The 27,412-nt window shown below is 38.3% G+C and overlaps 1 protein-coding gene across 4 annotated transcripts in view; it reads right to left on the minus strand.

The window, feature by feature from the left end:
- The window catches only part of MARK1 (microtubule affinity regulating kinase 1), a 122,180-nt gene that overhangs the window by 58,687 nt on the left and 36,081 nt on the right, over positions 1 to 27,412 (minus strand). For all 4 annotated transcript variants that reach the window (XM_027611599.1, XM_027611598.1, XM_027611597.1 and 1 more), the window contains exons 2-3: positions 9,453 to 9,656; positions 8,220 to 8,273 (exon numbers count right to left, since the gene is read on the minus strand). In XM_027611599.1, the coding sequence (XP_027467400.1) occupies positions 8,220 to 8,273; positions 9,453 to 9,656 (258 nt within the window). The remainder of the gene's footprint in view (positions 1 to 8,219; positions 8,274 to 9,452; positions 9,657 to 27,412) is intronic.

Consider the following 27,412-nt stretch of genomic DNA (forward strand, 5'->3'; position numbering starts at 1 on the left):
TACCGCTTCTATTCCTTTTGATTCTTACTCTTTTTTTGATAGTGGGAAAATCTGTTATATTTAGACGTAGCCACGTGGACATGGCTTAGACAATCCTCGTTCTATTTACACCCAAAGCACCATAGTCAGGGGCCAGTCAAATGCACGTCGTCCTCCTTACACCAGACCTGCTCACTGTGTGGCCCTTGGCTTCAAGATCACAGGACCCCTTCACTGCTTCTGTGGTCTTGAGGCAGATGGAAAACACTTGTGGCCATGGGGAACATGACAAAGGCAGAGTGGTCAGGCTTGCTCCCATTGGGAGAGCTCTTCCAGGCTGTCACTGGTCATGGGGAACTGGGCTTGTAGGAGGGGGGGGTGACATTCAGATATTCTTGTGCCTTTCGACACAGCCTTCTTGGCCTTTCCAGTATTTTGTTCTGATTTGGGTTTGGTGAGGGCAGGAGCCCCCTTCTTTGCCTTCACTGTAATCCTTATAAAAATCCCCTCTGTATCTTTGATAGCCGTTTACCAGTCTATTAAGGAGAGGTGTGGGCATTGCTTGACCCTGCAAATGACATTCAGCTCCTGGAGACTGCTGGGACTTTGTTCAGACTCTCTCGGAGGTGCCCGTCCATTCAGGGATTTTATATATGATATGCCTACATTAACAGAACCCCATAGATTACACTTTCAGCTTTTAAATTTCTAGGATCATCACTTCACTCTTTTTTCAGCCTTCAGACATCTTATGGACACACCACATATTTTATAAAGTTATTGCTAGTAGTATAACAACTTACGCAAATTTCTCAAGTTCTTCCCATGAAATGGCAGTTGGAAAAAAAGAGATCTGAATACAAGTATATGAATATATATTAGATGATTTCTAACTAAAAAAAATAAAATGGTTGTTTAGTACTGCTTCCCAAACTTGACAACTTGTAAGTCAACTATTTGTTGCAAAGTCAAGAGAAGGAAATGCTTTTTAAATGACAGGCTGTGCCACTTTCCCAAGTTTCATCTAGACAGATTACAAGATTATAAGATTCTTATTTCTTATAAACTGGTACCAATTTTATATTGCTTGAGTCCTTCCCAAGGCCTTGTACAATTCCGAGCTCAAGCTGGTGCTAAATAAATGTACTGCTTGAGATAGCGAATCAAGTAATTTTAGACAAAAGATATTAAACGTAAAATAGATCAAATTTGAAAACAGTTTGCGTTAGAAATGATGGAAATTAAAATGAGATATCATAATGCATCCATAAGGTTGACAAAAATTAAGAAATCCGATAATATAAGATGCAGACAAAAATGTAGAGCAGCAGTAAATCTCACACAGTGTTAGCAGAAGTATAAACTGGTGCAACCACTCTGAAGAGCAATTTGACATTATTTAGTAAAATTGAGGATATGCATGACCTTCAACCTAGCAATTCCACTTGGAGAGATACATCCTAACAAGTCTGCTTGGAGACATACATCCTTTTATACATCTTCACAAAAAAGATATACACAATAATGATCACTGCAGCACTGCATTTGCAGCAAAAATGAAAAGCTAACTAACTAGGGGAAAAAAAGTGAAACACAAAACACCAGGAGCAATCTACATATCCACCAACAAAAATACACAAACTGTAGTATATCTATTAATAAGTAAATGGGTGAACTGTAGCATACTCATACAATGGTAGGCAATAACAGTAGTGAAAATAAATGCACTAGACTATATAGACTAACATGACTAAAACTGTAGGACAATGTTACTTGAAAAAAGCGAGTTGTAGAAAGATAAGAGGTTTAAAAATAAATAATATGTAGTATTTTACATATAGAAACACATATGTGAAAAATGTTTTAAATTTGAATGAGATTAAGAAAGATCAAATTCAGAATAGTAGTTATTTACAGGTAGGAAAATACAGGAATAGAACCCAGAAATAACACATAAGGCTTCAGTTGTATCTGTGATATTTTATTTCTTAAAAAAAAAAAAAAAAAAGAAATGAAACAGTTTAGTCTAACAAATGTCGTAAGAAAGCAACTTTTTTTTAGAATGGGAAAGACATTTTGAAGTCCTCATCCAAAAATTATAAATAGGCCAGTTTACTATGTCAACAAACTGCTCAAATTAGAAAAAAATAAGAGTGTGACTCTTCAAATAACAAAAAGACAAAATGACTTTTAAAATAGCCAGATGAGGGGCACCTGGGTGGTGCAGTTGGTTAAGCGGCCAACTCTTGGTTTTGGCTCAGGTCATGATCTCATGGTCCTGGGATAGAGCCCCATATCAGGCTCCATGCTCAGTGCTCACACACACACTCTCTCTCTCTAATCAATCAATCAATAAATAAATCTTAAAAAAAAAATAAAACAGCCAGATGGTTTAGTCTAAAACTCAAAGGTGATTTAGATTTCTAGCCAACCCCATTTCCAAGAGAAAATCCTTCCACGTCTATACTTCAGTAAATCTTATGTAGTTTCTTGAGAATATAGAAATAGACATAGGCTTTATAGCCAATAAAGGCCAAGCAATTAGAATAGAGGTGTTGAGTTAGAGACGGAATACAACCAAAAAAAAAAAAAAAACCCCAAACAAAACCTACTATCAAGAGTAAAACAAATAAAAACTAAAGCAATTCTTTATGAATAATCCTTGGTTATGAGCGCTTAATTTTAGGGAGGGCAGAGAGATTTAACATCGTTGTGGACAGCAAAGGTTTCCCTGAGGAGACGACTCTAAGGCTGAAATGAAGGAATGAATGAATACGGATGAATGAAGTGAAGGGGGGTGGTGTGTCTTAGGCGGAGGGTGGGGTGAAGAGCTGCAAAGGCCTGGTGGCTGGAGTGAAGAGTGCAGTAATGAAGCTGGAGGAGCAGTAGATGGGGCGGGGCAGAGACTGCGGGGAGCTGGTGGGCCATGAGGTGGGAGAGGAAGGTGGGGCCTTGTACACCTTGTTAATGAATGTGATTTCCAGACCACCAAAAATGGAATGTCATCTCAAAGTTTAAATGAGGGTATTCTGTATTCTTGACGACTTTTTAAACTGTGTGTGTGTGGGTGTGTGTGTGTGTGCACGGGTGCAAAGGGACGCAAAGTGGATGCAGAAAGGCCAGCTAGGAGGCTAAGGGGGCAGTCCCCAGGATAGACAACAGCAACTTTGTCTAGAGTGGTCATGATGGAAAAAGATAAAAGCAGACATTCTCAAAAGCTATGTAAGACAAAATCTGCACAACCCAAGGATAGACTAGAGGGTGGGAATAAGGAAGAGTGAGGAGTCAAGGGCTGTTCTGGGCTTCTGGCTTGCACAACTCGAGGACAGTGTCATTCACTGAGAGAGGATGCTGGAAGAGCACCAGGTGGGCGAGGTACTGAGCAAGTGGGGCAGAGATCAAGAGTTCAGTTTTGGATATGATAAGTTTGGGCTATCTTTGAGAAATTACAAGCAAATTTAGGGGATGCCTGAGTTGAAGGCATAAATTTGTGACCCTGCCTACAGTTGAGACAGCCCAGGAAGAGAATACAGAAAGAAAAGAGGACCAAGCTTTGTGGGGGTCTAACATCAAAGCCAACAGAAAAGGCAATGACTCTACATAAAGGAAACACAAAAGGAGGAGCCAAAAAAACAGAAGAAAATATATGGAGAAATACAACCTTCTTTCAATAAATTCTTGTTAGATTAAGAATTAATGAACACATGCATCAGGCTCAATGGCACTTAGCTTGAACCATGAGTTTCCATTTCAAGTTTTTTTTTTAATTTTTTATTTCTACTGAATTAAAAAAAATCCTAAAGTCATGATCATATAGACTGGAGAAAGGAACCAGAATCAGATGATGTGTCAGTGACATTCAGATTGATTACTTTACAAAGATCTTTCTCCCTGAAGATTATGTACAGCTCTCAGACAGGTTCTAGTCTAGACTGCTAATCTTATCACACTGAAAAGTTGGAAAACCGGAAGTTTTGATTGGAAGGATAATAGCAAATGAATTCTTAATATACTCTTTGAATATGCTTGCTCGGGAAGGTTATCATTCATATTTGGATGTAGCATTTGTGTGTTAAACATGCCCAAAGATAGGTCATTGAGCCTCCTGTCCAATAACTAAAGAGGGCCAACAAGGTTTAGAAAAGTCAAATTTTTGGTCAGTGGACTACTTGAAACTTTTTGTTTGTTTGTTTGTTTCAGAAAATCTGGTTATCTTATCTTCAACATATTTCTATATAGACACTAACATTATTGGTATCACCTTTTAAAGGAAACTTGTTTGGGAGCGCCCGGGTGGCTCGGTCGTTAAGCGTCTGCCTTCGGCTCAGGTCATGATTCCAGGGTCCTGGGATGGAGCCCTGCATTGGGCTCCCTACTCTGTGGGAAGCCTGCTTCTCCCTCTCCCACTCCCCCCCGGCTTATGTTCCCTCTCTCACTGTGTCTCTCTCCGTCAAATAAATAAATAAAATCTTTAAAAAAAAAAAAAAAAGGAAACTTGTTTGAACACCTTTTCCCTCAAAATCCATCATATTTCAGTTTGAAAGATATACTTCCCACCAATTCTTCACACTGTACACTAAACAGACATCTTTTAATAGTCATGATTTCATGATAACCTGTTTTCAATATTTCCTTCAAAGCCAAATCAAGATCAGAGGTGTGTTGCTAACCACTAATTTCATGGCAAATGAAATACTGAGTGACTGGGCATAGGTATAATCTTATTTATTCGTATGGCAGCATCATTCCTTGCAGAATTACAGCCCCCATATACACTCTCCAAAAAAAAGGCTCTCCTGGTGTTTCATCATTACTAATTCGAAGACAACTTTTGCAGTCTACAACCCAGCTCACAAAATGCTAACTCTTATCATTTAGACAAAAGAATTGGTCAAGACTTTTCCTTCAAATGACCCACACATGTGAAAAGAACAATAAAGTGAAATATGCTATAAAGCGTGCATATGTGACAGTAACTAGTATTTCAACATATGTCCAACAGAGATATTCATTAAGAAACCCTGCCGAAGAGCTTCTTCTGCTTTCTCCTTGATAAAAATATGTGTCAATAATTGTATGACTGCTTTTACAAGTTTGGTTTCTTGATAACTTGCTAACAGAAATTTAATTCTGAATATTGCTTCCATGGTTCTGTCCTCCTCTCTACCTGTAGTGACCATGGTAAAAACTATTTTGCAGATGCTCTAGAAAACTTAACTAGCTTACCAGAGGGTTGCTGGGCTTTATCTGAAAACTCACCAAAGATTAAATGGCTTAGGTCACCATCTGACAACATTTTACACAACAGATAACATACCAGACACTAGGCGTAAACGGATTATTCACTTAATAAGTCTAATTCTCAGACGTAGTTACTGAAAATTGATTGTACTTTCCCTGCTTGTACAAAACCACTGTCCTAGCACAGAGATTCAGTCCATGTCGTTGTAATGCTGCAGCCCTCTTTATTATTTAAGGACATAATTCTGAGTTACAGCAGTCATACCTCCGTTCTCATTTCAGGCTTTACTACTCAGCAAATCACTTCAGAACCACTGAGCCAAAAGTTTTTGTGAGTTGGGACTATAATGTAACATAGTAAAACAATAGAAAATGCAAATTAATAAACAATACACAGAAGACAGATAAACTGCACCCACGTGGCTATGGGCTCAGAAAGGCTAACACAGACTTTGTCATCCATATGTAAACTAACATGTCCAAGTTTAAAAACTTAGTGGAATTTCTGAGAAAATGATAATTAATCTTACACTTTGAGTACATGAACTATCAACAAAATTGCTTCATTGTTTTGCTTTTCTTCCAACATTATTAGGTTGCTTAAAAGATCCCCAGGAATCACTAGTTTAGTTCATAAACCCTACCCCAAAAAACACTAATTAAAATATCAGGTGAGACTCATGGTCCAAAGAGGAAGGGGTAAATACAGCATCGAACTCAAATAATTTTTAAATGATGAAAACTCACTAAATTGGATCCCACTAATTCAAAATATATGATACAAAATAATATGAGCATATTACACAAACAACGTTGAAGCCAAAGATGCTTAACAATTCCAAAGACCAAACTGTTTTTGAGAGCTTTATATTTTAGAAGTTTTGAACAGTCACAGTATCAAATTTAGGTTACTTTGTCTATCACTGATGTTGGCAAAGGAAAGTACTATTTCCTATAAATATGTTACACACAAAAGAGAACATAAAGGATGGGAATCAGCTTAAATTCAGATCAAGTCCAGAATAAGATTTAACCAAATGCTTTTGGAAATGAGATTAAAATGAATCCTTATTTCAAATATATGTGTTATCATCATCTGCCTTTTAATAAGCACACCAATGACACGGACAACATGTTTTGCTATTTTTTACCTAAAGGACTTCACTGTCAATGCTAAGGAAAGCAAACATTATTACTTCTCATTCCATTATTGCTTTTTTAGATATAAAAAAAGACTAGGAGATCCTACTAGCCAAATGTTGAATGTTCTACAAGCCTTGTCTGTTGTTTGTTTGCAAAACTCTTAACTGAGAGCAAATCTATGAGCATAAATGAAAATTATTTCAAAAATAATGACACACCCACAGTGTACAGGGCTACATTTAGTGAACGTCTATCTTTCTTTGGATTTTATTTTCATAGATTAAAGAAAACAAAATTGCCATCTTTCTTTATATCCCTATTTGGAAAAGCAACACTTCATCAGCAAGATTAGCAGAACTGACAACAGAAATTACTTGTCATCAAGTTCATATTTTAGTTATTCAGGTAAATAAAGCAACATTCAGCTTCATGTTTGCGTGTTTCAACAAGTGTAACTGTGGTTCTACAGCTTTCTCTGGGCCCCTTTGGCAAAGACTGAGTGGGGGTCATATTACTGGGCATCCAACTTGCAAAACAGGCCTCAATCACTTAATGTCACTTAAGATCACTCGGTTTACTAGAGCAACTCGCAGATTAATCCAGGAAGAGTGGAGAAGCCAGATGGGTGATGGATGGGGCCACTGGGGCCACACATAAGCACTTTGTGCATTTTTAGAAGATTCCTGGAAGAGGAGTGGCAAAATCTGCCCCACTGTGGCTCCAGCCCAGGCAAAGAGCATCTTTGGGTAATTCATCTGCCCAGAGAGGATGCTTTTTTATAACTCATACCACTGCATCATAATTAGCTAACAGACTGGTGCTATAAGTTTCTCCCAGAAGACATCCATAAGGTATACCATCTCACAGAGGAAAAAAAAGAATGAAGCAAATATTTCGTTCTCCCTGATCAGAAATATCAGTGCTATAAAAGTTACATTGATTGCTAAATTTAAAAGGAATCTCAGTAAGTAGTACAAAGATCTCTGAGTAGAAGTAGATAAAATAAACTGAGTTATCTGGCACTGAGCTAAGTGGGAGAGCCTTGATATCACAGACCCAAATTTTTAATTTAACATTAAAATGACCACAAGTATAGTTAAACACACCATACTAAAAAGTTCTTACATTAAGATTCGACCTCTGTTAGGAACTCAAAGTTATCTGTCACATTTCCATATGTGACCATGATCCTACATTTTAATAAAAATCACAATGTCTACTAATTCGCCATATACAAACTTAACACATATGGCATAAGTGTTAAAATATTTGCTTCATTCTTAATGTACTAAAATGTGTATCTGAGAAACTTTTCCCACATAAGTAATGAAGAACTTGAAAGAGCTTTCCTAGGTTTAATCAGGGCAATCTCCACCCTCACTCCTTTCTTTTCCTCCCCTTGCTTTTTTTTATTTGCACTCTTTGAAGAAATGTTCATATTTTTTACTCTAAGTTAGCTGAGAGACTAGTTCCTGTGGTAAAGGAAGAAAAGAAAGTGAAGCAATAAAAGGAAACCGTCTATGGGCAATATTAACTATAAATAGATTTTTAAACAAAACAGAATCATGAGTGTTTCAAAATATTTGTTACAAAGTTTTATTCTACTGAATTAAAAGACAAATTCCTTTCCTATGGTGTATGAATTTGAGTTGTAGATACTTCTCAAACAACTACTTGATAAATATAATTGAAATATTATTAAATAAAAATATTATGTTTTATGCCATGTCTTTCTTTCAGATACTACTGACATGTAGTATTTTACCTGATAGGAAATTTAGGATAACTGACTTTACAGAATATCATATATTAATAAACTCATATTCTAATTAATTACTATTAAAATAATTAAATACCTTTTGTAGACTGGTAGGATTTAGCTGAGTTTTGTCTATTATTTTCACAGCAACCTGAAAAAGAGAATCATTAAACTATTTGAGAATATGTATTTTGATGGATTAAAAACTTATAAGGAAAAAATCTTTTGTTTCATTCCTAACTAGATGTAATTTAGTTATATTTGGTGTTCACATCACTAGATGGTAAAGTTGTGACAATCTGGCAGCCTTATGATATATTCCATTGACCTATGTCTTTAGCATATCGGATTCTGAGTCAATGAAATGACACCTTTCAGATTTCTTCCAAATCTCTCCTTTAAAGTAAAAATCATTTGTATCTTAATCTTTTACTTATGATCTTAGTAAGTTATAATTATCAGAAGGGAGGGGATTATAAGCTTTCAGTAGGTTAGGTATCATGTGAATAAAATGATTAGAGAAATCAAACACCCAAGTTCACTTATAGCAGCAGACTAACCAAGTGGATTAAGTCTAAGTCTCTGCCTAATAGAGCCTGTGTCTGAACAGTTCCTGGAGCCAGAATGGGCAGAGGACTAAAATGAACCATAAGTGACAATATTATGTACAGAGCAAAAGAAAAACTTATTAAAAACAAATTATGACTGAGATCTTCAAGTCCTAACTGAATCCAGGAAACATTAAGTAATATTAACTTTTTTAGTCTTTACTATACAAATTATTAAATATTAGTACTAAGATTAAATACATACATTTTTGCTATCTACATACACATAATTTAAAACACATGGGATTTTAGAAACCCAATTCTCTTATTACCTGAGAAAACCATCTGTTTTTAACCACAAGTGCAATGTGGTCTCTGAACAGATAAAAAGTAGTGGGTGACTTTATATACATTTATACCTAATTTACCTTAAGCAGTAAGTAACGAGAACTTACCCTGGCCCTGTTCCTAGGGTTGGGGAACAAAGATAGTCAAAAATGTTTACAGAAACCATATAAAGAAGACAGAAGTCTGAGGAAAGCTCAACTGTAGTACGCCTGATTTATGAGACGCTACATGCAGGGATGAGTCTTTTCTGAACCTTCAAAGGCCAACTTTTTGTGCCTTATTATAGCTCTGTCTACGGATGTTCCATTCACACATATCTCAGTATTTACCATATTTCAAATGTCATTTATTCCCAGCATCAGCTCATAGGAAAGCTTTGTAACAAGACCCTGGGGAGGTCCAAGTAAATATTAAAAAGCATCATGAAAACTTACCTCTCTACCAGTTAAAACATGTCTTGCCAATTTCACTTTGGCAAAATTTCCCTTCCCTATTGTTTTTTGTAAACGATAATTTCCAATGTGAGGCTGTTCGTCTGTTGCTGACGTAATGGAGTTTCTACACCGAGGAATGTTCTGTCTGCTACTTGATTTGGTAGGCGGGATATGCGGTTCAGTGTATCCATCCACAGATGTATGCTAAGAAAAAGGTTACAAGATTTCATTGTTAATGAGATTATAGCTTAAAAAGGACAGTTAAAAAGACTACAAATAATCTTCATTAATAATTCAACTTCAATGAAAATACATTGCACTACATGATTTTAAAGTGAAAGAATTCTATTTATAATTTCTACTTCACTTTAGCTCGCTTTGTCAGAGGGAATATAACTATTTAAAATGAAATGTTCTGCATAACTTTAGGCATATGTCGTTTTTTTTTTAGAGAGAGAGTACGCCTGCGCACAAGTAGGGGGGAGGGGTGGAAGAGAGGGGGAGAAGGAGAGGGAGAGAGAATCCCAAGCAGGCTCCACACCCAGTGCAGAGCCCGATGTAGGCCTCGATCTCACAACCCTGAGATCATGACCTGGGCCAAAATCAAGAGTTGGATGCTTAACTAACTGAGCCACCCAGGCGCTACTACATATATGCTTTTGATTAAAAAAAATATAGAGATAGATAGAAGCCATACAGACCATTACCCCTCTAAGGGTATTGTCCCTTCAGGTTGAGATGACAACACAGTCCAGGATTGCGTCATTAAAAGGGCAGAATGTTTTTAATGCCAAGACAAACAAGTTCATGAGTACAGCTCTGTTTCTCCACACTCTGTTTTACTCTTTCATTCGCTGGCATATAGTTCAGTCAATTGACCAACCAGCTGCCTGCTTCAGGTATCCTGACTGCTCCCTGCCTGATCCAAGCCCCTCCCTCAGCTTACCATGCTCAACCAAGAGCCCTGCCTAGGTCAGTGACATAATGCCCACTGCATTCCTCCACAGCGCTACTCTTGAGGCAAAGGTGTGGGTCTGTCTTACAGTAACACTAGCCCACAACCGTGATGAATCTTGTTCAAGGGCAGGCTCAGCACCTGAGTCCCAGGACCAGCTGCCTAACAAACGGTTTCCCCAGCTCTCAAAGCTCCTGCTGTCATTCAGTTTTGCCTGCATTCTGACATACAAAGGTTTCTAGCAGTTTTTGTGAGAACACAGAGTCACACATAATAAATGTAACATCTTTCTCCAACTGTCTTTAAAATACCTGAAGATGAGTAGCACAAATTAACAAAAGAAAGGAGTATTTTTTTATTTGCAAAGAAACTGATTCAGCCTGTGCTGTCCTGCCTATACAACTACAAGCTTATCTAGAAAACTTTTGATCAGAAAATCTCCTAAAGGCAATATTAAAGATGACTCCATTTACCAAGCTCATGCAAAGCATGACTCAAGGTCATTTTTCTCTTTGTTATTACTTTAGGATTTTTTTAACGGGAGAAAATCCAATTTAATTATGTATGTAAAAGGGTTCCATAAAACCTAAGGCCTCTACTTTCAGATTTTTTTTTAAACTTGGTGCAAATTAAAGGGTGGTCTCTGGGTCTTACACACATCTGCAGCCTCCAGCCTCATTGTGAACTAGTGCCCCTTTGGTGTATTCACACGGCAAACTGCTTTCATGTAGCTCATCATCCGCTCCACTATACTATCACTATACACTTACTTCTCTGTCTCTGCCACCCTACCATGAGCAATTTGAGGACAGGGATGTTTTCTTTTCATTTTTATATACTCACCACATTGCAGAGCGCCAGACACAGAGGAAAAGCTCAATAAATCAATACTTCTCAAAGTGTTGTCCCTGAACCAGCACCATCAGCATCATCTGGAAACTTGTTAGAAATGCAAATTCTCTGGCCCTGTTCCAGTCCTACTGAGTAAGAAGCTCTGGGGGTGGGTCCAGCAATCTGTGTTCTAACAAGTCCTCCGGGTGATTCTGATGCAGGCTGAAGTCTGAAAACTACTGCAATAAATAAAGTAAGGAGGTAAATACAAAGTTATTCACGGGCTCTTAGAGACTTCTCTATTATCTGAGCACAAACAAGAGTTGTTAATTACAATCAATTTCTAAGCATTAACAGATTGCTGTACCTTTTCCCAGAAATAGTACTTCTCTACCTGAACTTGAATAGTACCATGGAATGTGGACCTGTCCAGGCTTCAAGATTTAATTTTAGCTCCTCCTCAACAAAGCTTCCTATGTCTTCCACAATGCAGAGTCGATTCCCACTCTCTCCTGTTGCTATTTTTATATCCAGTACCAATTTCTACTACTGGAACTATCACACCATCTTCTATGTATGTGTCATGGTCTGTTTCCACTGTTAGACCTGAAGCTCTATGAGCCCCATAACTTAATATAGTGTTAGGCGCAAGGAAGGCACTCAGTACATAAAAGCTAAATTGAAGGAATTCAGGGCCCTTGTACTCCTGATGCCCCTTCGCGAAGGACTTCTGAGGAATGATTCCCTGCTGTCTGGATCTTTGATGTGTACAATACCCACCTCCCAATACTGGTTGCAAGGTACATCCTGACCTTAAACCAAACTATGACAGACTGCATTAGTGGCCTCAAATTTTCATGTCCTTTGCCATGTAACTCTCTAATGTCCTTCCAATGAGAGCAGGACTTAGTTCCCCGCTCTTTGGGGGTTCAGTCACGTAATTTGCTTTGGCCAAAAGAATGAGCTGGAAGTGACAGTATAGCTGGTCCCAAGCTAGTCATCAAGAGACTTTGCTGTGTTTCAGCTTGCTCTCTTAAACTTCTGCCATCACCCTGGACTTGCCCAGGCTGACACCAGAAGGAAGATGAGAAATACGTAGAGCAGAACCACCCCCACCTGAGCTCCGATTAAATCAACTGGTTCCCCAGATGACCCACTGATTCATGAGAAATAACATATGCTTGTTAGTTTAAGCCACTGGGTGTTGGGATGGTCTGTTACACAGCAATGTCAGCTGATACACACAGCTATCACTATTTTTAAAACCAGAGGTAAACATCAGGGAACAATGGACAATTAAGAGATTCTTATCAAACATGTTCAAATTCTAGTAGTTTGTAAACATAAAAAAGAGGGGTTACTATATAATCAATTCCCTAAAGAGAAACTCTTGATCAAATAAACTACATGTGGGTAGAATCCTTGACTTTTTTGTATCCCCAGCAAGACAGTGAAAAAGAGGGGTCAGCAAACTTTTTCTGTAAAAAGCTGGATAATAAATACTGTAGGCTTTGTAAAATTTAACTGTCTCTGTTGCATAAGCTTTCCTCCCCACCCCCAGCTTCTTAAAAATTTAAGAACCTTTCTTAATTCAGGACTATATGAAAAATTACCAAAAGGCTGGATTTGGCCCATTGGATAACACATGACCCCTAGTGTAACATATCAGGATTAAATTATTTCTGGATGATTCCACCAACAGAAGAGGAGATTCTAGGAAAAGCACAGGCATGGCTGTGTCTGTAGCTGGAGAGCAGAGGAGAGGATAGAGGGCTCGTCTAAAAATATTATTCTTTCTCATCCCACCACCTAAGTTGGAAAAGGTAGCATACTCTCCAAAATCCTTTTTAAAAATAAGATCTCAACTTTCGACATGAAGCATGATCATTTTATGAGCCATCCAACTTATTCAGAATGCATTTATATAAGTCTTATAAGTTAAAATAGAACATTTAGAAAATATTTTATATAATTCTGATTACAAAACACCCACCCAAAAATATTTCCCCCAAAACCCCATCTTAGATTGCCACAGCACCACTCAGAAGCATACTCTTTCCCTGAAGAAACTCTCTGAAGAATAATTTGGAATAACTGATCTCATTCCTTCCTGATAGACAGCTTAACACTCAAAGAGAAAATATGGCATGAATATGAATTCAGCTCATGCTGGATTAAACAGTGAGTTTAAGAACTATCTCAGCCCTAAGGATAGTAGATATAAGAAATTATGTTAGCTTAATTATAGAATATCTACAAGTTTTTGTCCCCATCTTTAGATGAAAACGCAAGGTTAGATCTTGGCATTTCCTTCTTCAAGTTGTCCACTCAAGCCAGCAGACCTTGCATTCCGTCATTCTTACTGCAGCAGTGACAACAGGACCCGAAGGCTTGCCCGGGAGCGCAGCATAGTCAGAGTAATTAAAAGTCACAGTTTCATTAGCTCTTCAAGGCTGCATCCCATGGACCCACACTCCAGTTCTTGAATAATAATACAATTTCCGTTTCCTTCAATACCAACTGAAATGAAATGAATTTTTCTACTCACTAGCTATGCATTCTTGGGCAAGCTGTTTAAGTTTTATGTGCCCGTTTCCTTATCAGACAAACTGCTAGAAATCATGTCTTTGGGGCAGGGAGGGGGAACCTTAAAAACATCCAGGGAAAACAACACAATACATATAAAGGAATGACAATTCCAATGGCAGCTCACTTTTCCTTAGAAACAACGGAGGTCAGGTGACAATGCAAGATTTTTCCTGTGCTGTAAAAAAACTCAAACTGAAACCCCAAATTCTTTATCCAGTGAAAATATTCTTCAAAAAAGAAAACAAAGACATTTTTAGATGAACAAGAGCTGAAAGAATTTGCTGCCAGAAGACGTACACTATATAAAATGCTAAAAAAAGTTTTTCTGCCTAAAGGGAAATGACCATAGATGGTAACCTGAATCTACACAAAGGAATAAAGAGCTCTGGAAATAGGAAATATGTGAGTAAGTATAAAAGAGTACGTATCTTTTCATCTCTTACTTTCTTTAAAAGACATATGACTGTTTAAAAAATTATAACACCATACTATGGAGTTTATAATGTAAGCAGATATGAGTATATGTGAAAATACAAGTACAAAGGTCAGGGGAATTAAAATACTCTTACAAAATTCTTACATTTTATCTGAACAGGTACAATATTAACACTATGGAGACTGTAATATTATATGAATGCATTCTGTAATCTCTAGCGCAAGCATTGAAAAAATGCACTAAAAAACACAGAGACATAAGTAAGGAGTCAAAAGAGAAATTTAAATGGAATACTAAAAAACACTGATTAACTCAAAAGTAGGCAAGGAAGGAAGAAGAGGAACAACATAATAACAACAACAAACAGATGGGACAAAAACAAAAGAGCAAATTATACACTTACCAAGCAGATCAATAATTATATTTAACATAAACTAATTATTTCAATTCAAAGAGATTATCAAGTTTTGAAAAAGGCCTAAATGTATGCTGTCTCCAAGAGATGCACTGTTAAGTATGAATACACAGACTGACCATAAAATTATGGGGAAAAAATATACTATATATGCAAACACTCAGCAAAAGAGAGGTAGGGACACTATGGTAATATCCAACAAATTAGACTTCAACACAAGGAGTATTGGACTAATGAAGTAAAAAGAGACACCACATAATGATAAAAGGGCAGACGTAACAATCCTAAATATAATTATGCATGTGCTTCGTAACTGAAGTTTCAACAAGCAAAAATGACAGAACAAAGAAAAAAGTACATAAATCCATGACTACAACTAGAGATTTTGACACCACTTTCCCAAAAGAAGAACCACATGTGCGCGCGCGCACACACCCACCCACCCACCCACCCACTAAGGGGAAAAGAAGAACTCTTCTCAACATCTTTGCTCTATGTATCAAATTACCTTACAGAAAAACTGTACACAGATATTATTTTAGTTCTGTTTAGAATGACAACTTTGGGTTTTTACCAAAGGACAATTTAAAGAACAGCCACATCTTGTACGGAAGCATGACTGAAGATATCACTAATAATGATCAATGCTTATTTTGTGAGGAGCCAGATAATACATCTGAGTTTAGTTGCAGAAAAATTCTCTCAACTGGCATGCTTCCTTTATTATATTGTTATTGTACAATAATGCCTCCCTCCTTCCCCAATTTCAGTGTTTCAAGGTGAATTTTCATCTTTTAAGTGGCAGAATAGTGAATGGTTTCAGTGAAAATCATAGCTTTATGAATGACAAAAACTTTTATATAGTAGAAAAAGAATGTTTATTGAAAATGGAAGGCCTGTGGTTTCTCTTCCTGTGTTCCTACAGCACCCAGGACATTTCTTTATACAACACTTAATACATTACAGTGTGATTGCCTTTTTTTTTATAAACTACCTTCTACTAAACTGTGAGAGTCTAAGTGGTAAAGCACTGTGTCTTTTACCTTTCTTCGTCATTCAAATAGTGGTTGCTGCATGAACGGACCCACTAAGTAGTGCCTTTTACTATAAGTACCCCACCTAAATTACAAATAGAAAAAAATCTATTTTATCTTATATATTAAAGCTTATTTCAATGAGATGTTAATAGACTTGATAAGACAGTCATTATTAAAATAAAAGGCCTCCAAAACTTTCCGACAGCTACCCTGCTATGCACAGCATGAATGCAAAAGGCAGAGCTGCACAATAGGGTGACCCTGCCTGCTCTTCAGGAGTAACCTCATAACTTTTCAAACTTCAGTATTATAAGTGATCTTTCAGCTGATTGCTTTTAGGAATCAGAAATGGGTATGATTTTATTTTTTAAAATTTATTTGAGAGAGAGCATGAGCGTACAGTGAGGGGGGGTAGGGGCAGAGGCAGAGAGAGAGAGAGAGAGAGAGAGAGAGAGAGAGAGACAAGCAGACCCCCTGCTGAGATCACACTCTGAGCTGAAACCAAGAGTTGGAGGTTTAACTGACTGAGCCACCCAGGCACCCCTGGAAATGCGTATGATTTTAAAACCTTAAAAGGATGATGCCAATGAAAAAAAGCCAATACAGTTTATTAACAGAAGTCTAAGGAACCAAAAGACGATCTTTGCCAATATCACACAACGACATATTGAAGAATTATCATTATAGTCAATTAGGAATATGACCAGAAGGAAAAGTTTTTTTATGTTATGTTAATCACCATACATTACATTATTAGTTTTTGATGTAGTGTTCCATGATTCATTGTTTGCGTATAACACCCAGTGCTCCATGCAGAACGTGCCCTCTTTAATACCCATCACCAGGCTAACCCATCCCCCCACCCCCCTCCCCTCTAGAACCCTCAGTTTGTTTTTCAGAGTCCATCGTCTCTCATGGTTCGTCTCCCCCTCCAATTTCCCCCCAGAAATTAAAGTTTATACGAGAAAAACATTATAATGTATCACCAAATCTGAAAACCATGGAGTAGCACTGAGTGATAAACCCGAAAAAACAGAAACAGGATAAGAATATCCCATCAAACATTTGCACTCAACATGACAGTAGTGCTAGATAGACTAGCAATACTTTTTAAAAGAAGAAAAATATACAGAGGAAAGATTTATTTGTGTCATCTTTCCACCACCGACAAGAATATAAACCTAGAAAATGCAATAAATCAATAAAGTATCTTTTGGAAGTACTGCTTGAGTTTAACAAAATTACAAGAGAGAGGAAACATCCTTAATAATGAGTGACGTTCTGCAGAAATCACTCGGTGTGTCGGAACCCACCCTTTCACATTCAGCCTAGACATTACCTCCCCGGAAAAGGCGTCCATCACATCAGTTTCCACTCTCCCTTCAACTAAGCTGGGTTCAATGCCCATTTCTGGTCTTTCTAGTTATTTCTAGCAGTGCACTGCCCCAAATTTTAAAATTAATTTTTATTAAAATGATATAGGCTCATGGTCAAAGCTGTAAAGGAACTCTAACAGGTTGCTAACAAAACATCGGTCCCCTGTGCTACGCTTCCAGACTCCAAGTCTGCCTACCAGAGTCTTCTTTAGCTTTTCCTTCCAATTTTTGTCAGATGTTTCTAAACAAACTGCTTGCATTGCTAATTCTTGGTTCATCAGTCCTAGACATTCTCTCAATTTCCTATTAATGGTCAATTAGGATGAAGATCTTTTAGCTTCCCTTCCCCTCCTGTCATCCTCTTAATGCAATATAATCAAATTTTCAGTTAAATAGCATTGCGTTTACATGATTATGACTTGTAAATACGAACTCACTGGGAGCCAAGTATTATATTATGCTGCTTTCTATTAAATTTCTTTTTTGTCAGCTTCGCGGTGATATAAATAACACACAATTAAATTTACCAAATCTAAGTATACAATACGAGTTGTGACAAACATATAAAGTCATGAAACACAACAAATAATACGTAAAACATGGGCTCATGCGAGAAGTTCCTGTGTCCTGCCTGCGCCATCAATGTCCTCTTTCTTAGTGATCTGCTTTTTGACACTACACTTTGGTCTTTTTCTAGACTATTAATGAAATAGATCACACCGTACAGTTTAACCTCTCAAGTTCACTGTAATTACTGACATATTTGGAGTGTTTTTAAATTTTGTTTTGTGTTTTAAGTGTTTTATTTTTCCTAGATTCATCAGATTTTCTTTGTTCCTTTATTTTCTCCTGTGTCTATTCTACTGGTGGTTATTTAAAAAATGTTAAGGATAAAAGTCAAGGTGCAGTGGGCTGGGGGGGCCAGTGGGAAATGAAATGGAGGTAGTGACGGCAGATGAAGCCCCTGACAAGTTTGACCTTGAAGACGTGGCAACAGTGCGAGAGCTGGGGAAGAAAGAGGGGGGCACCTGAGGGAGGGGTGCTTCTTTTAAGACAGGAGAGACTGGAGATGGTTTAAATCCCAAGGGAAGGATCCAGCAGAGAGAGAGAGAGAGAGAGAGAGAGAAGCTGATGAGGCAAGAGAAGGGAAAGATAAAGCTCCCAGAAAGTGGAAAGACTCAGAGCACATGGAGAGACTGCCCTTGTGTGGGAAGAAAGACGCTTTTTCCCTATAAGCAGAAAGGAAGAGAAATCAGGTTTGGATGTAGAAACACGCAAACACTGGGTAACAGGAAGTTGAGGGAGTTTTACTCTGCTGGCTTTTACTTTCTCTGTGTGATTAGAGGTACAGTCATCTGCTAAGAGTGAAGAGAGGCCACACAGGTTTGCAGGAAGTAGCAAAGACTTGAAATAATCTCTGTAGAAAGAGGAAAAAAACGAGTTACCCAAAGCAGTCTAGTGGGGCTGCTGGGCAGTACTGACAGTCCAGGCGAGAATGGTGCCCACGAATTTATGGTGGCTCTCACCTGTCCCACTGTGTCATTTTCTTCAGCAATACTCAAATGCCCGAAGACAGGTTACTGAGGAAGCAGATAAATGAGTTCATCCTGGTCTGGAGTTTCACAAACAAGTACCAACAGAGAGAAAGCAGCAACATGAGCTCAGTTACTGGTGAGTTACTGAAGTGATGGATCATAAAATCTAAGCTCGATGGTGAAGAAGGTGAAGACAAAAGAGAGGTGACGGACAGGGAGAGGTAGAGGCCAATATACTGGGAGGCTCGACGAGACCAGAAAATAATAAGGCAAGACTAGCTAAGAAGAAAGCCGCTCGATGGCCAGGTACTTGCAGTCGGAAGTATGGGGGACTGGATTAGCGCTACTGGAAGGACAGCTGCCAGGTGCAACTAGTATAGAATGTTTTATTAAAAATCACCAAGAATTGTTCTGCTTTTGTTCTGATTTATTTTATTTATTTTTTAAAGATTTTATTTATTTATTTGTCAGAGAGAGAGCACAAGCAGGGAGAGCAGCAGGCAGAGGGAGAAGCAGGCTCCCTGCTGAGCAAGGTGCCTGACGCGGGGCTCGATCCCAGGACCCTGGGATCATGACCTGAGCTGAAGGCAGACGCTTAACCGACTGAGCCACCCAGGCGCCCCATTTTAATGGAATTTTTGAAAAAACGTTTTAAAAATAGAAGAAGCACATGTGAAAATAAATCGGAACAGGGGTGCCTGGGTGGCTCGTTTGGTTAAGCATCTGCCTTCAGCTCAGGTCAGGATCTCAGGGTCCTGGGATCAAGCCCCGCACCAGGCTCCCTACTCGGTGGGGAGTCTGCTTCTTCCTCTGCGCCCCCCCCCCCCGCTTGTGCACGCTCGCGCTCTCTCTCTCTCTGAAATAAGTAAAATCTAATGCAATTAAACTTCATAGTCACATTATTAGAATTAATCTTGAATTATCTATGATTTTCACTGGTTACATTATTCAACAGCAGTTTCTTATACCCCTGTATTTCTCTTTCTCAGATTTGCTTTTTTCTAGTGTGCAAATTCTTTTCAGGTAGGTGGGCATATGATACTTTCTGAATCATTGCAGCTAACTCTTCTTTAAGTTCACATATAAGATAGTTGGATATAGAATAGGTACAATGGGACATTTTCCCACTTATTTCTAGATTTATTCTAGAAGGTTGAATTTCTTAGAATCATGATTTACTACCTCTGAAACAAATAATACCTTATATGTTTAAAAAAAAAAAAAGAAGAAGATAGCAGGAGGGGGAAAATGAAGGGGGGGGGATCAGAGGGGGAGATGAACCATGAGAGACTATGGACTCCGAGAAACAAACTGAGGGTTGTAGAGGGGAGGGCGGTGGGAGGATGGGTTAGCCTGGTGATGGGTATTAGGGATGGCACGTTATGCATGGAGCACTGGGTGTTGTGCACGATGATGAATCGTGGAATACTGCATCGGAGACTAGTGATGTAATGTATGGTGATTAACATAACATAATAATAAATAAATAAATAAATAAAATAAAAAGAATCATGATTTACTGATAACCAGAAAATCGTTACAATTAAATTGTGACCCATGAATGACAAAACAATAAAAGAGAGAGGAAACTGTACAGAATTTCCAGGTGACCAATTTTTTTTCCCAAAGTTTGTCTAAGGAATAGACCCAAATACAAAGGATAATTTGTGATATGTCAAATTCAATGTTAGTATCTCACATCAATAAGGAAATGATGGTATTATAACAACTAGAAACAAGTTAAGTGATACATCACTCCAAAATAAATAAATCCTTAAAGGATTAAGGATATAAATGTAAAAACAAAAAACAAAAACAAAGAAGTCATAGAAGCAAGCACTAGAAAAAATAAATGATAAGCTAGCAACTATTTTTATAGTCTTAGTAGGGGAAATTCTTCCTAAGAATGACACACAACAGAAGCCCATAAATTTTTTTTTTGTTCAAGTTGACACTGTAAAATTAAAGAACAATGCACTGGATTCTTTTAAAAACTCTCCTTAAATCAAGGTAGAGAGGTAAATAATAGATTGAGAAAAAAAATATCTGTAACATGTGGCAGGCAAATGGTTAATTTTTAAATACTAAAACCTTTGAAAAATCAGCAAAAAAATACTCATGAGAAAATGAAGATAAGCAAAGGATAGGTATAAATAGTTCACATAAAAGGACATATGCATGACTTTTAAACATATGAAAGCATAGTCAATCGTAAGTTAAATATAAATTAAAAGTACAATGAAATAATATTTTTCATTTATCAGATTAGCAAAGATTAGAGTTTGACAGCACTGGTTAGTAAAATTGTAGTACAAATACACACACTCATATATCATAGAACTGAGTGAAAACTAATACAAATTCTACATAAAAGGAATCTGACAACATCTATTATTAAAGAAATTCCTATAATCATTGGACTAGAAAATTTACTTCCGGTAATTTATTCTACAGAGTCACAAATGAGCTTAAAAAATAAATGCATACAAAGATATTTATTGCAGCCACTTTCTGTAACAGCAAAAGATAAAACAAGCACAAATGTCCATCAGTAGGGGATTGGTTATGTACGTATGGTATGCTCTTTGTAAATGTGCGCGGGCTTATGTGCACAAGCCATCACAGACTTCAATAAGCATAAGCTTAGAATATGCTCAGAAGATTACACAAGAGACACAGCATAAGCAGCTCCGTCTAGGGAGAGGAACTAGCAGACTGGGAAATGTGGAAACAGGAGTAGAGGGAACAATGTCTTTTCCTAATGTAACTTTTTAGTATTTGGAGTACTGTTCTATATGCACATATATTAACTATTCAGTATAATGAAAAAAGCAATTTAAAACATTTTTTTAATTTTTATTTTTTAAAAGATTTTATTTATTTATTTATCAGAGAGAGAGAGCGTGCACAAGCATGTGGAGTGGCAGGCAGAGGGAGAAGCAGGCTCCCTGCTGAGCAAGGAGCCGGAAGTGGGACTTGACCCCAGGATCCTGGGATCATGACCTGTGCCAAAGGCAGACATTTAACCGAATGAGCCACCCAGGCACCCCAAACATTTGATCTAAGAGAACAGGCAAAGGAAAGAAGGAAGCAGCATTTCGTGAATGTCCACTATGGGCTATACATTGTGTTAGACTGGCTGAATAACTTACGGAAAATTCAATCTAATAATTAGTTGCATTACTGGGATTCAAACTCAGATGTTTACTACTATAAACACAGATGGAGATGTGTTTTTAAAAATTAAAATTTGAAGTACAGCTTTGAGGGTAAAGAGAATGACAGCAAAACTTCTGCAGAACCCACCACACCTGGTAAAGCTGAAAAGAAACAAGTTATAGTATAATATTAATGTAGCCACACCCCATTCTCCAAACTCCAAACTAAATAAAAAATGGTAACTGACCAGTTTCAGAGGGGTCTTATTAATAACCCCTAAGTAGGAGGGGTGATGACCAGATGCCAAGGCAGACCACAGGAGAAATGGCAAGAAGGCTACTATCTGGTGCCTGAAAAAAGAGTCACATGGTAAGATCACCTTAACATTCTCCAACTCAACTTCCTAACTAGTAAAAAGGATGGTAAATCTCCTCGTTCTTAAAAGACCAAAATCCAAGGAGCATTCCCCCATGGGCTAGATGTAACTCCAAAACCCTTAATACTCAGTAAAATTGTTCTAAGAAAAATACACTTTCCCTGAGGTCTCCTGTCCCCTTCTGCCCCAACCTCACCACAATCTTATCCCCTTACCATTCATTCACCACTTACCTCAAGCTGCTGAAGAACTGAGAAGACACTGTGAACCTATGAACACTTATACTTGGCTGTCAGTTCAAGTTTGGTTTCCACTAAATGGAAAGGTAAATCGACGAGAATCCATCCACACTACTTCTGAGCAAAAAGAAAGTCTAGATAAAACTCCCATTCCAAGGCTGAACTAGATATACAAGGTTGCAACACTGTAGCTCTGCTTAAACATGAAGCACAGCAGGAAGGGGGGACCCCTTTTGGAGCTGAGTGCTTGCAGAGAACATGTGTCCTTCCCAGCTCATTTACAGGAAAGACTCTGCTGATGCCAGAGGCCCATGATTGGTCAGCCTTGCCCATAGCCAAAAGCAGGATGCCAAGAGGAAGAGATCAAAAGACCTGATGTCAGATCTTAAGGACACACACAAGGAGAACCCCCACTGGTCTCTTTCACTGTGACACGGGCAGAGTCCACCGCTAGAACTTTTGGCTTTTGCCTCCTGCCACTCCCAGTTATACTTCTGTTGTTCCAAATACCCCTCTGCAGTAGACCCAAGACCAGGGGTTCACCAAGGAGCCAAACCTCACAGAGCAAATAGAAGCACTCTCTCCTCTTCCAGTGTGTCCTTCTCTTCCTCCAGAACATTGAGGACAATGCCAACAAGCTGAGATTGTGGACCAGTTCACCACAAGTATTAAAGTATTAAAGTTGTATTCTCCAGATATTACCATCGGAGCGCTGGTAAAATGACCTCACTGTTGTGGCATCAACTGAAATCAGTTGTTAGCTGATCAAAGACATTCACAGGTTCTAAGTGATGGTCACTGCTAAGAAAACTGATCATCTTCACTATGGCTTAGAGGAGCAAGAAATGGAAGAATATCTGATTGATGTGATTAAAATGTAGTAATTTGCCCCTTGAATTATACTCATTTTTCACATCTACTATTCCATTCTTGACCTGTTGCAAATAATACCTTACTGAAATGTAAAAGCAGAATGGTACACACTTGGGATTTTATATCCTTTTGCATAAAATAGATAGCTTTGTACTGACCTAAATTATAATATAAGCAGAATTATCCTCCCTCAAAAACAAAAAACAAAAGAGCCAAAAAAAAAACCCCCCAAAAAACAAAACAAAACAAAATCCCCACAATCTTGTAAGGAAGAGAATGAGAATAAAGAGGAAGGTATTTTGAGAATTTCCTCTTTGGTATTTGAATAAACTGTCTTACAGATGAAAAAAATACTATTATCTCAGGAATAAGATGAAACCACTACACTTTGACATTACATTGTTAAGTTTAATTTAACAAACATATTTCTAAAAGATTTTATTTACTTATTTGACAGAGAGAGAGAGAGCGCGCGTGCACGAACACAAGCAGGGGGGGGATTGGGGGGGGAGTGGCAGGCAGAGGGGGAAGCAGGCTCCCCGCTGAGCAAGGAGCCCGATTCGGGACTTGATCCCAGGACTCTGGGATCATGACCTGAGCCAGAGGCAGACGCTTAACCAACAGATCCACCCAGGCGCCCTAATTTAACAAATATTGACCAATAACCTTCTAATTGACAAATATGAATTGCTATTGGAATAAACATAATTATAAGAAATGGCCCTAATATTCAAGGTTAGTGGGGAAACTAGTACAGTTTGGCTATGATATGGTGGTGATCAGTAAGACAGGTACACTACACCAGGTGCTTGCTACCTTTCCATCAGCTAGAGTTGTTTGCCAGCATTGAACCATTACTCTCAGGCCACCCGAGCTGTAATTAGTACATCTTCTTTTACCCACCTTGTACCATATGGGACCTATTTAGAGAATATATATATAGGAAACAACTTGCATATACATCTGGACTTTCACCTTTCCAGCAATTATCACTTTAAATAATTAATTGTACGTCCCCCGAGGGCAGAGAAAGTGCTGATTTGTCTCACCGCAAGCAAAGCACTTTGTATAAGATACCTGGCCTACCACAGGCTCTCGTGTGAAACGAATGAGCGAACGTCCAAAAATATATAGGGCTATGTCTGGGCTCCCTCAATCTCATCTCTGACACTCCTCCAACTACACACAATCTTTAGTTAAATATAGTTTCACTCTGAGCCACAAAAAGAACTTCTGGACCAAAAAAAAAAAAAAATCATGAAACAAAAAACTCTAAAGTATTTGTATTAAATGAAAATCATAGAGGACAGACAGAAATCAAATCCCAAGGTTATTTTTTTTTTTTTTTGTGAGATGAGTAGCATTGGTTTTTTTTTTTAATTTTTTTATTGTTATGTTAATCACCATATATTACATCATTAGTTTTTGGTGCAGTGTTCCATGATTCATTGTTTGTTCATAACACCCAGTGCTCCATGCAGAACGTGCCCTCCTCAATGCCCATCACCAGGCTAACCCATCCCCCTACCCCCCTCCCCTCTAGAACCCTCAGTTTGTTTTTCAGAGTCCATCATCTCTCATGGTTCGTCTCCCCCTCTGACATACTCCCCTTTTCTTCCTCTCCTGTTATCTTCTTCTTTTTCTTTTTTCTTAAAATATGTTGCATTATTTGTTTCAGAAGTACAGATCTGTGATTCAACAGTCTTGCACAATTCACAGCACTCACAGTAGCACATACCCTCCCCAATATCTATCACCCAACCACCCCATCCCTCCCACCCCCAACCACTCCAGTAACACTCAGTTTCTTTCCTGAGATTAAGAATTCCTCATATCAGTGAGGTCATGTGATACATGTCTTTCTCTGATTGACTTATTTCACTCAGCATAACACCCTCCAGTTCCATCCACGTCGTTGCAAATGGCAAGATCTCATTCCTTTTGATGGCTGCATAATATTCCATTGTGTATATATACCACATCTTCTTTATCCATTCATCTGTCGATGGGCATCTTGGCTCTTTCCACAGTTTGGCTATGGTGGACATTGCTGCTATAAACATTGGGGTACACGTACCCCTTCGGGTCCCTACATTTGTATCTTTGTGGTAAATACCCAGTAGTGCAATTGCTGGATCGAACGGTAGCTCTAATTTCAACTGTTTGAGGAACCTCCATACTGTTTTCCAGAGTGGCTACACCAGTTTGCATTCCCACCAACAGTGTAGGAGGGTTCCCCTTTCTCCACATCCCCGCCAACATCTGTCGTTCCCTGACTTGTTAATTTTAGCCATTCTGACGGGTGTGAGGTGGTATCTCATTGAGGTTTTGATTTGGATTTCCCTGATACCAAGCGATGTTGAGCACTTTTTCATGTGCCTGTTGGCCATTTGGATGTCTTCTTTGGAGAAATGTCTGTTCATGTCTTCTGCCCATTTCTTGATTGGATTATTTGTTCTTTGGGTGTTGAGTTTGATAAGTTCTTTATAGATTTTGGATACTAGCCCTTTATCTGATATGTCATTTGCAAATATTTTCTCCCATTCTGTCGGTTGTCTTTTGGTTTTGTGGACTGTTTCTTTTGCTGTGCAGAAGCTTTTTATCTTGATGAAATCCCAATAGTTCATTTTTGCCCTGGCTTCCCGTGCCTTTGGCGATGTTTCTAGGAAGAAGTTGCTGCGGCTAAGGTCGAAAAGGTTGCTACCTGTGTTCTCCTTTAGGATTTGGATGGACTCCTGTCTCACGTTTAGGTCTTTCAACCATTTGGAGTCTATTTTTGTGTGTGGTGTAAGGAAATGGTCCAGTTTCATTCTTCTGCATGTGGCTGTCCAATTTTCCCAACACCATTTGTTGAAGAGACTGTCTTTTTGCCATTGGACACTCTTTCCTGCTTTGTCAAAAATAAGTTGACCATAGAGTTGAGGGTCCATTTCTGGGCTCTCAATTCTGTTCCATTGATCTATGTGTCTGTTTTTGTGCCAGTACCATACTGTCTTGATGATGACAGCTTTGTAATAGAGCTGGAAGTCCGGAATTGTGATGCCGCCAGGTTTGCTTTTCTTTTTCAGTATTCCTCTGGCTATTCGGGGTCTCTTCTGGTTCCATACAAATTTTAGGATTATTTGTTCCATTTCTTTGAAAAAAGTGGATGGTATTTTGATGGGGATTGCATTGAATGTGTAGATTGCTCTAGGTAGCATTGACATCTTCACAATGTTGATTCTCCCAATCCATGAGCATGGAACGTTTTTCCATTTCTTTGTGTCTTCTTCAATTTCTTTCCTGAGTATTTTATAGTTTTCTGAGTACAGATCCTTTGCCTCTTTGGTTAGATTTATTCCTAGGTATCTAATGGTTTTGGGTGCAATTGTAAATGGGATAGACTCCTTGATTTGTCTCTCTTCTGTCTTGTTGTTGGTGTATAGGAATGCCACTGATTTCTGTGCATTGATTTTATATCCTGCTACTTTACTGAATTCCTGTATGAGTTCTAGCAGTTTTGGGGTGGAGTCTTTTGGGTTTTCCACATACAATATCATATCATCTGCAAAGAGTGAGAGTTTGACTTCCTCTTTGCCGATTTGGATGCCTTTGATTTCTTTTTGTGGTCTGATTGCTGTGGCTAGGACTTCTAATACTATGTTGAATAGCAGTGGTGAGAGTGGACATCCCTGCCGCGTTCCTGACCTTAGGGGAAAAGCTCTCAGCCTTTCCCCATTGAGAATGATATTCGCTGTAGGTTTTTCGTAGATGGCTTTTATGATATTGAGGTATGTACCCTCTATCCCTATACTCTGAAGAGTTTTGATCAAGAAAGGATGTTGTACTTTTGTCAAATGCTTTTTCTGCATCTATTGAGAGGATCATATGATTCTTGTTCTTTCTTTTGTTAATGTATTGTATCACGTTGATTGATTTGCGGATGTTGAACCAGCCTTGCAGCCCAGGGATAAATCCCACTTGGTCGTGGTGAATAATCCTTTTAATGTACTGTTGGATCCTATTGGCTAGTATTTTGGTGAGAATTTTTGCATCCATGTTCATCAAGGATATTGGTCTGTAATTCTCTTTTTTGATGGGGTCTTTGTCTGGTTTTGGGATCAAGGTAATGCTGGCCTCATAAAATGAGTTTGGAAGTT

Source organism: Zalophus californianus, chromosome 10, assembly GCF_009762305.2.
Source record: "Zalophus californianus isolate mZalCal1 chromosome 10, mZalCal1.pri.v2, whole genome shotgun sequence".
Classification (NCBI taxonomy): domain Eukaryota; kingdom Metazoa; phylum Chordata; class Mammalia; order Carnivora; family Otariidae; genus Zalophus; species Zalophus californianus.